The 11,726-nt window shown below is 34.0% G+C and overlaps 1 protein-coding gene across 1 annotated transcript; it reads left to right on the plus strand.

Moving 5' to 3' along the window:
• Positions 1–8,392: 8,392 nt before the first annotated feature.
• Positions 8,393–8,884, plus strand: LOC110033230 (zinc finger protein ZAT5-like). Its single transcript, XM_020737146.1, has one exon. The coding sequence runs from the start codon at positions 8,393–8,395 to the stop codon at positions 8,882–8,884; it is 492 nt and encodes a 163-aa protein (XP_020592805.1).
• The last annotated feature ends 2,842 nt before the right edge of the window (positions 8,885–11,726 follow it).

Raw genomic sequence — 11,726 nt, forward strand, 5'->3', positions numbered from 1 at the left:
CTGTGGTGGCGTTTGAGGGAATCTGCCTTGTGTAACAAGGGTTAGATGATTAGAAACAGACCAGACGATGAGATCTTGCAGTGCATACATTGCTAACGATACGAAACGGAACAGGATCGATCGTAAAAGCTGATGAGGGGTGTCAGAAATGTTATAATGAAATTGGTTCATCTGGATTGACCGACACAAATATTTGAAACACCAAAAGAACCAACAAATTTTTTGATAAATAATATCAAGAATAGCTTCAGCCTTTGAGGATAGATCCTCGAGCATCGATGGACAAACCATCCAAAGAATTCATGAATCTTGACTTCAAATTCTTTCTTATTTATCATATTCTGCAATGAATTAGCAAATCTATAAGCACTAAAAAAGAAACATAAGCTCTTGGACCACTGTGACTCTCCCTTATTCAATTCAAAAGAAAAAGTGGAGGCATTTTGCTTTCTTTAGCCACCACCATATTTATCATCATCAATAGCTTTATCTCAACTATTTGAGATTAACGTTACTAATCCTTCAATCATTTTCGTTTCGTGCTTCATTAGAAGTTAGCTCACTTTATATTGATTTTTTTTTTCATAAAATTTAGCTAATTTATCTTTATTCAAATCATTTTCATTCCCAATCCTTCCTCTAATTCTCTCATCTTCCTGTTGTATTTTCTATCTTTTCATTAAAAGACGCTAAATCATTTAAAGTGCATTCCCTTCTATCATATATTCAATTGACAACACTCTAAGTTTCTCTTAAATAGCCACTCTCCACACAATCCTTCATAGATTTTCCATGCGTCTATTTTAACATTCCCATTCAAGCACAATAAACTTGCTATCAAAATTTTATTTATGCCAAAAACTTATAATCCATGAATCATAGCTACTCCAATATCAATTTTATAAATTTACTTGCAATTGATTTGGAGCACTATTTTGTTTAATCAACCAATCTGAATGACATCCAACCAATACTTTGATTGATAAGTGTAGAAAACATAGAATAAAAAATAGCGGGATTGCATTTGATTGAGTCGGTACCATTCAATCCAGAAGTTATGTCCTTGTTGACAACATTCAGTATTGTGCACTAAAGCTCATGACATGGCCGTTACGCATCATGTACCGTTAAGATGGCAATGAGTAGACATACCACAAAGCACTTGATAATTGTGGTTTATACAAATTATGGTGTGAAGTGCATAGCATGGAAAGTGCATGTTATCATGAATTGGATGGAGGATTAACTGAAATTAAATGATGAGTCAAACGAAGAATATGAATAAGTATTTGATAAGGAATAATCGGAATGAAGTACTATTGAAAGAGTTAGTGGTGTCCATGAAAGAAACTATAATATTTGAGAGCGATCTAATTAGAAATAAATTTAATCTAGGACTAGAACAATTTGAAGATAAGGATGGTGAAGAAGATAATATTGTAGGAGATGATGTTGATCAAGAACATAAGATTACTTTAAGTATGATAATGATGGTGGAAATTTGAGGATGATTATTTGTAGAATTTCAATGTAGGATTTATAATTAAACTACTAAACTATTACTCAAGTTTTAAGAATATATATTGTATCGAGAATTGATTCTCTATTTTTAAGAAAACCTAAGTTTTACAGGTTAGTGGTTGTTCTAAAATTGTGTATTTCTACATCTATGAAAACCTAACCATGCAAAAAACTAAATAATATTATGCTTAAGTTATGTGATTTTTTTTTTAATTTCTCATATGCTATTAAACAATAAATAAATTATTCAAGAGTTTTATCATTGTACATTTTTAAAAACAGTGTGGAGCCCCATATTTGATGTGCTATGGCTCAATGGATCTTTTTGTGCTATAGTACACTCTTCATCCTTAACAAGTATGGATGTATGGTTGTCCCCACCAATATCCTTTCTTTTAAAAAATAATATACTTGAGGTGTTTTTTAGAACTAAGTGAAAATATGACACTAAATAGGACTCAATGGAGAAAAAGGATTCTTGTAGCCGACCCCACATAGTGGGATTTGAGGTGTTTAAACTTATAACACAAATTATCAAGCAATCTTCTAAGAACATGGTGAGACAAGTATCACTTTAAAAATATATATCATATGCTTCAACTTTATTTGTCAATTTTTAAACCTATTATCTTCTATAATTTTTTTTTATCCTAAACTGTAACAAACTTCAAAAGGTGTCTCGCCAATCTGCAAATAGAAGAGATCCTCGGAATACGAGAATGACTAAAATTTCATGATTCATTACAATTGACATAAAATTATTCTGAACAAGAAAATTTTGATCAATTTCTAGCTTAAGTGTTTTTGGTTAAAAAATAGTGCAAATTTGAGTAGAAATAAATAAACATCAATGCTCTTATTGGGCAATAAATGAATCAAGAAGCAGAAAGAAAAAAAAAATAATTTTTTTTCCCAAACCTTCTTGACAAGGAAAGAAAAACAAACCTCAAAAGTTTCAGAAGGCAGTGGATAGTCACATATGAAAGTGTCAGATAGCCATGGTAGCAAAACTCTTATGGGGAAGGAGAGGACCAAGGGTTTCCTGTTTATATAACAAACATGATGGATGAGTCTTTATATAGTGGATAAAGATGTACTTCATCCATTCAAACCTCCAATAGCTACTGTCATGAAGCGGAATTATTATAAAAGTAGAGTAAAAATAATGATTTTCCAAATCTACTGAACAAGTCGTAAATCTAAATGGAACGCTCTTAAAAATGTGAAAATAACTTCCTTGCTTCTGATTATTCAAAAATAATAATAATCAATTAAAGAAAAAAGATGCCAGTGATGATAATATTCAACGGAAGATTTGCAAGTTTGAAGGTTAAACTATAGAAGGATAAAATTAGAAAATGAGGAATGGGAATAAGGAACTTAAGAGTAGATACCTAGGAATTATCAGTAAAATGTAAGGAAGAATATTTAATTGGCCACACAACATAATTGTATTCATCAATAATCCAATGCATAAATGTAAGCTAACAATTCATTTTGATAGAATAGAATCCACAAGAAAATAATGCAACCTAATCAAATAAATCAAAATATTAATTCACAAATTTAGTAAAAAAAATATAATGGGCCTTTATCTATTTTGCCTTCAAAATAAATTGATTCAATTTCTCTTGGTTGGGCTGGTATAGGAAAATATGATTCTTTAGGGTAAACTAGTTACACAAACGTGCTAGTATACTACAAAGATTTGCAAGTTCTATTTATTTGATCAACTGTTAGGTTCATCACAGGGATGTAATTTTCCTTCAGCTTCATCTATAATGAAGTCCATCCTACATTAATAATTCCAATATAATTTTTCTAAGCATAGTTATTCTTATAAGAAATAAACTTTATAATTCATGACAACCGGCTAGCTGAACCCTAGAAATTTCAACTAAATGATTTGTAAAGAGATCATCTAATATTGAAGAATAATAAACAACAAACATTGGGCTGGAGATGTTACTAGGAATAAATCTTTTCTTGGTGAAAAAAAGTAAACACTCACAATATGCTTCAAATCATATAATTTCTTAATAGTATCACTTATCCTACCTCAATTCATGCAAAATAAGTTGATGGATGGGCTTTCCAGACACCATTTCACCACTTGCTTTCCCAAGATCATTAGAAGCCATGTCCAATGTATCTTCTCCCTCCTCAAGTACGAGATCTAGTCTCCCTTTCTAGTTGTTCATGATATCATTCTGCACAGAAGAGCAAGAAAAAGATGCATTAGACTAATAAAAATAACTGCTTGAGTGCAATTTTTATCTTATAATTCCAAGGTTCAAAGTCCAGAGATTAAAAAAATGAAATAATTGATGGAAGGGTGTCACTTATAAAATAGTTGACATTTGACTGAGGGCATCCATTTTAAGTATTGAGAGCCTCTAATTAATAATTTTCAATTTAAGAGTGATGATCTTTATGTTATGCGGAGCTAAACCCTATCAAGCTAATTTTCTCAAGAATATTTTAATCATCCTTTGAAGAAGTATGTGGCCTTAAAATAAAGTTCTCAGATCCTCTTTATTTTACTTTGGGAAGCAACTCACTTTAGGTACCCTTCTGGCGAATCTTCTGGATTCCTCCCTTGAATCACTTTCTTTATACTACATAGGCATTTAATGCATTCATAATCCCTCTCTATGCTTTTCTTCTCTTTTCTTTTCTTTTATTTCCAAATTTGGTTATATAAAAAAAATTAGAAGAAACTTTTTTTTTTTTTTTAATAAAAACAAAAAGGAAGCAGTGGCCTTAGTCTTATCAATAAAAGGAATATTAGTCATCCTGAGGTTGCAGGTAGTTATAATATTGAAGGCATAATAAGAACAACTTGCCTCTCTTCAGAAAATTGTCAAATACTTTAATTTCTGATTTTTCAATGTCTTGCATTTCTTCACTCATTTCTTCTCAATATATCTCTCAAGGTTCAAGAATTAAAAACATTTGTTTTGGAAGTATAAATGATTAATACGTCTCGCTTGCTTCTCAATTTAATGATCACTACACCTTTACCAGCAACTGTCATAACTTTGTTGTTTCTACCATTCAACTAGTTGCTACCGTCACAGTTTATAGAAACAAATTATTCCTTTTCACCTTAAAAATTAATAAAAATTTATGTCCTCTTATCAATCAATTTAATATTTATAATGACTAGCTTGTTACACCTAATTATTCATTTTTTGTTGGCCCTTGCTTGATTTTAGAAAGCTATTGCTCCTCTAAGAATTAAAACTAATGCTTGGTTTTTTTTATGTGAGAAAATTTTCAAGTAATGCCTCTTCATTCAAGGGAATCATCAACGATTCTTTTTGTGAAAAACATAAGGATCAGATAATTTCTCTTTGGCAGCTAATGTGAACGCTATTTTCTCTATCCGTAGAAAGGCCTACATCAATAATTTAAAGAAGCTTTGAGACATGTTCTCTTCCAATAACATCATTTAGATCGAAAGAAATGCTAGATGCTTCAAACGGAAATACAAAAGATGAGAAAATTTGTTCGGTTTAATATCAATTTCTTTTTAATTTCTAATGCTAAAGGGAAGAATATCAATAATTCGATTAAAAATACAATGTATTCTTAACTTTCACTTCATTATGTTTGCTTTCAACTTTTACCTTAGTTTTGCAATTGACACTATTTTTTTGTCTAGATAATGAGAAGGGTTTAACTAGTTTTTCATTAAAAAATGTTCCACTATTGAAATACCATGTTTTCACTCGTACCAACTATTAAATTAATGTTATCAACAAGCAAGAGCAGACTCATGGTAAGAGTGATGTATTAACAACATGGTATATTTGTAAATACCTTTAAATCAGATATAGCCTGTGAAGCAGGCTCCTTCAGACTAAGATATGCATAAGCACATATGGCTCCTCTAAACACAAGCAGACCAACACCATCACCTGAACTGCATGCTACGTAAAATAACTTTGAATTGGTCCTCTGCAACAGAAAAGATTACAATTTACAATTCACTACTAAGAAAACTAAATTTTGCAAGTCCAGCACACCTTCCATGTTGTGCATCACCCTTGAATGGTAGAAGCAGCTCAACATTATGCAAGCCGTCAGAAGTCACTTGTTGATTCTCAGCAACCTAAATGGCACAAAGTAGATCCATTTACTCCAAGTACCTATTTCCACCTCAAACCCACTTTGTCATATAAGAAAATAGCGAGAAAAATGGTCCTCAAGTTCATACTTTACACTCATTCACTTCATTCATATCTTAAATTACATGCAATTAAAATTTTATTTTATTTTTTCAAAAAGCAACAAATTTTAAATAAAAATTCAGTCAATATGTATGCTAATACTACACCGCACATGTCATTATCAATACATGAATGATCAATCTTTTTCATTCCCACAAGTTAGTAGGAAAACACTCTTCCATATTTTCCTTACTAACAAGGGGAACAAAGTGCAAAGATTTTTTAATACTAACCAATTTACCATCAAATAATGCTCAGGCGCTTTGTAGTTCTTTAGCATGACGAGATATGCCACTACTAAGGGCATTTTTTAAAGTATTTGAAGTGGACACCACATCAACAAGTACAGGTATCCTGCGCCTTAGAATCATTAAGGGCATTTACAAATATAGCACATAATTCTTATGTATTTAGATGTCTTGCACCTAAACTTTCATATCTACACACACAACACTCAAATCTTTAATATCAGAAAAAAAAATAGCACTACTACCACTTTAAAAGTGAAATACACTGTTTCATGCATAGGTTTAAAACACCAAAGTGCTACGTATGTAAATATGAAAGTTTACGTGTGAGATGCAAATACAAAAGAATTGGGTTCTAGGTATGTAAAATTCCCAATCATTAAAAGAATTGATAGAGGACTCAATGCATTTCATGCTACCGAGATCTGGTAAAAGCTTATTTCTCCTTCAACTGCTAAATGATGGGAGAAAAACAAAAAAAGCCACCACTTTTGACAAATAATTGATTGCAACTGCTCGAAAATGACAAAAAAAAATGGAAATATATGAGCAAAAAGGTAATTCCAACTTGAACGCTAATAAGATATAACAACTTTTACACTTTATCTAGTTAAACCCCGTTCATTGGCAAGAAAAACCTTATTGAATACCAGTACCAATTACTACCTAATTTCATAAGAAATAAGAAGTTTACTTATTGCAGCATATTTGCAACATAACAAATTTCTGAGAATATTTTCAAGATATCAACTCTGTTTATACAAATTATTTTTGATAACTGGAACCGACTAAGTTGCAAGTTTCACAAGTTATATAATATATGACTTACTTTGACACGTCTTATAAAATTTTCCTTTCAGTCTAAGCGGTACTTTTCTATCACACAAAAGACCCAAAGCATTCCTCCACTTCAACCAACCAACTTGAATTCTACTACTAACATCCCCATCTATATCACCATCGCTTTGAACAACGGACCCAAGATATCTAAATCCTTCACACCTTTTAATAATTTGATCACCCAAAGTCACACTTCTGTCACTAGAGCTATTACTATTAAAATTACATTCCATGTATTCAGTTTTAGTTCTACTTAAATGAAGGCCTTTAGACTCCAATGTAGACCTCCATAATTCAAGTTTTTCCTGGGCTTGTCTCTCGTTTTATCCACGAGAAGGATATCATCAGCAAAAAGCATGCACCAAGGTACATCCTCCTGTAGATGTCCGGTAAGACCATTCATAACTAAAGCAAAAAGATATTTGGTCAAACCTCCTTCAGTTTGAACACAGGTAACAACTCTAGCATACATATCTTTAATGACTTTAATATAAGTCATATCAACACCTTTCTTCTCAAGAACTATCCAAAGGATATCTCTTGGAACCTTATCGTAAGCTTTTTCTAAATCAATAAAAATCAAAAGTAGATTCTCCTTATTATGGCTAGCACGATGCCCGCCAAGCGCCTGATGTGAGGAAAAACACATATTACAATCTCGGTATTGGTGGACATTATTTCCAGCCTTGCTGCCGGTGGTGGTTGTCGGCTCTACGACTCAGAAGCTCGCAATGTTAGTGGTGATGGTCGTTTTCTCTATTTCGTTGGGCTTTGGATTGTAGTCATCTCAATTGGGCTCTCAGAGATCTCTGTAGAGGTTGTTCGAGACAATACAACACTACGAGGGGCAAAATGTTACGCTTTTGTCGTTTGGTTCTCTTCCCTTTCGCTATGGTGGATTCTCAATTGATGGACAAGAATGCACTCATAGAAGTGAAGGGTGAGGAGCTAAAAAACAACATAAGTTTGAAATGAATATTTACTATTTAGGTTGGCGAATTTCTACCGTAACGCTCTCTCCGCTCTTGATCTCAAGCATGCATCACACATAAAAAGAGAAGCGGCGACCATCTACAAACCACCCAAAGCTTGCTATTTAAAAATCAATCCCCCTCCTTCATCCATTTTTCAAATTATCCCTCAAATATCATAATTCATGTTAAAACTCCAACCCATAATTTTTACTTTTATCAAAATGTCAGAAATTTAACCACGTGAAACGTGTGAATACATCGGTTTCATATTCCAAGAAAATGAGTTAGATGATTAATTTATAAATATTAGTATTTCGAGAGGTCCGCATGTAATCATCCCAAAATAGAATACACTACAAAGAATTCTAATTGTCATCCCCCTATCTTCACTCTAAGCCCATCCTTCCCCGCAAAACTCTGCATTCATTTTGTTTTTTATTAGTGCTTACTAAAGTGTTCATGGTTTCATTCCACCCACATCAAAGGTGTTGGTTTTCTAATTACTTGTATAAAATCACCCTTCACCTTCCTCACCCTTCATTTTTCTAAGCGCATACTACTTTCTTACCCGTCAATGGAAGAATCTACCATAATGAAAGAGAAGAGAACCAAGCGGCAAAGGCATCACCTTTTGCCCCACGTAGTATCATATGTATTGTCTCCAACAACCTGCGCGGAGATTTCTAAGAGCCCAAATGAGGAGGAAGAAGACATGGCTAATTGTCTCATACTCCTTGCCGGAGGTGGATACAAGCCAAAGCTCAACGAAAGAGAGGAAGCGACCACCGCCGTGAACATTACGAGCGGGCGAGTCACAGAGCCGGCAAACACCACCGGCAGCAAGGCTGGAAATAATGTCCACCAATGCCGAGATTGCAATTTGTGCTTTTCCTCACATCAGACGCTTGGCGGGCATCGTGCTAGCCATAATAAAAAATCGAAGCTTTCGATTCCCCTCACGTCGGGGGTGATGAATGTGAATTCAATTCAATTGACCGTTAACTCGTTCTCTTTGTCAGCCACGATCAAGGTTAAAAGCCACAAATGTTCGGTCTGCAGCAATTAGTTCAGTTCCGGTCAGACTCTTGGCGGACATATGCGGAAGCACCGCCAACCAATTGCACTGGGGTTGACGAAGAAAGAGGAGAATTTCAGCAGAATTTATCTGGATCTTAATCTTCCACCTTCTTGCGATGATTAAAAAGGTAATGACACAAAAGTATTTGGAGAGGAACCAAATGATAGAAATTTTAGTTAAGTTTGGTGTTAATTTAAGTGCATATTTTAGTGATTTTGCTCTGTCGATTATTTGTTAAGATTATTTTTGCCGCTTTGACAACAAATGCAATAAAATTTAATAGAAATTTAATGCACTCTTATTCTTCTTTTATGATTTTCACTTTACCACTTATTTCTGTTATTTTTTTCCCTCAAAACTAAACAGGAAATTTAAGTTGGTGTTTGTAGCATATGATTGGCAGGATTTAGCACCACTTAATTTAAATCCACCTAAAAAAATATATATATATATATAAATTAAATTCTACGTTATATTAAATAAAATTTTCTTCGCATTTTCTTTTTTTCTCATGCTCCGACTCTTTTATAACGTAAATCGAGATTTAGTAAATTTATTGACACGACCAATGTAATTTGTACTAGCTCTTTTATCATTAACTTGATTTGATGAATCCAAATTTATTGAATTTGATAAATCCTATACAACATAAATCAAAGTTCCAACCTAACAAATGTGTTTCGTCATCTTCAAACTCCACCGTATTTTGACCCAAGGCGAAGCGACGCCCTAGTGCGGTTGTAGACTGAAGCAACGATGGCTTCTAGTTTGAAGAAGGGGAGTACATGCCAACCCAATTATTTAGGTTCTTCCTTGCGGTTTAACTTGAAAGACAGTTATTATTGCTATAAATTGACTATTCCGATCACACAATTAAAGAAGATGGCTATAATGTACTTGGCCATGATATAAATAGGCCTGAAGGAACAAGATTGAGATCCAATCCGGTGAGCGGTGAGGAGAATAATGTTGTTGTTCATGCTGAAATAGAAAGAGCGTGTCGGCTTCCCTCCAACAACAGCTAACAGACTTTAGCGCAAGATGAAGTGTTGGAGTTGGCATTCCCTATGTGAAAGCCTCCGCTTGATATCAGCAGAATTCTGTTTACAGTTAAAATTTTTGATCGTTTTACTTTGGAGAGGGTCTCTCTCTATTCTATTCTATTCTATTTTATTCTGTAATCTATTCTATTCTATTCTCTAATCTAATCTAATCTAACTTCAATCCAATCCAGTCCAGTCGAATCCAATCGAATCCAATCCAATCGAATTCGATCCAATCCAATCCAATCCAATCGAATCCAAACGAATCCAATCGAATCAAATCCAGTCTAGTCCAGTCGAATCAGATCGGATCGCATCACATCGCATCGCATCCCATCCCATCCTCCATCCACCACCCGCCCACCCACCCATCCATCCATAGAATCAGATCAGATCGCATGACATCCCATCCCATCCCATCCTCCATCCACCACCCACCCACCCCACCATCCATCCATGGATGGATGGATGGATGTATGGATGGATGAATGGATGGATGTATGGGATGGATGGGAGGGATCAGATGGGATCGAATGGGATAGGATCGGATCAGATCTGATCCGATTCGATCGGATTGGATTGGATTCGATTGTATTGGATTGGATTGGATTCAAATCGATTGGATTGGATTGGACTGGACTGGAGTTGCATTAGATTAGATTATATTAGATTAGAGAATAAAATAGAATAGAGAGAGACCCTCCCCAAAGTAAAACGATCAAAATTTTTAATTGTAAACAGACTTCTGGTGATATCAAGCGGAGATTTTCACATAGGGAATGTCAACTCCAACTCGTCATCTTGCGTTGATGTCTGCTAGCTGTTGTTGGAGGGAAGCCGACACGCTCTTTCTATTTCAGCATGAACAACAACATTATTCTCCTCACCGCTCACCGGATTGGATCTCAATCTTGTTCCTTCAGGCCTATTTATATCATGGCCAAGTACATTATAACCATCTTCTTTAATTGTGTGACCGGAATAGTCAATTTCCAGCAATAATAACTATCTTTCAACCTAAACCGCAATGAATAACCTAAATAATTGGGTTGGCAGGTACTCCCCTCCTTCAAACTAGAAGCCACCGTTGCTTCAGTCTGCAACCGCACTAGGGCGCTGCTTCGTCTTGGGTCAAAATACGGTGGAGCTTGAAGGTGACGAAGCGCATTTGTTTGGTTGGAAATTTGATTTATGTTGTATATGATTTATCAAATTCAATAAATTTGGATTCATCAAATCAAGTAAATGATAAAAGAGCTAGTACAATTTACATTGGTCGTGTAAATAAATTTACTAAATCTGAATTTATGTCATAAAAGAGTCGGAGCACGAGAAAAAAAGAGAATGCGAAGAAAATTTTATTTATTATAATGTAGAATTTAATTTATATGTTTTTTTTATTTTTAGGAGGTTTTAAATTAAGTGGTGCTAAATCCTGCCAATCATATGCTACAAACACAGATTTAATTTTTTAGTTTAGTTTTGAGGGAAAAAAACAGTAGAAATAAGTGGTAAAGTGAAAATCATAAAAGAAGAAGAAGAGTGCATTAAATTTCTATGAAATTTTATTGCATTTGTTGTCAAAGTGGCAAAAATAATCCTTACAAACAATCGGCAAAGCAAAATCACTAAAATATGCACTTAAATTAACACCAAACTTAGCTAAAATTTCTCTCCTTTGATTCCTCTCCAAATACTTTTGCGTCATTACCTTTTTAATCATGGCAAGGAGATAAGCATAGACGATCGAATCGAATCGAATCCCATCCAATCCCATCCCCTCCATA

The sequence above is a fragment of the Phalaenopsis equestris genome, unplaced genomic scaffold (genome assembly GCF_001263595.1).
Source record: "Phalaenopsis equestris unplaced genomic scaffold, ASM126359v1 Scaffold001116, whole genome shotgun sequence".
Lineage (NCBI taxonomy): Eukaryota > Viridiplantae > Streptophyta > Magnoliopsida > Asparagales > Orchidaceae > Phalaenopsis > Phalaenopsis equestris.

Coding starts and splice junctions, on each gene's coding strand:
- LOC110033230 (XM_020737146.1), top strand. CDS start 8,393: ATGGAAGAATCTACCATAATGAAAGAGAAGAGAACCAAGCGGCAAAGG.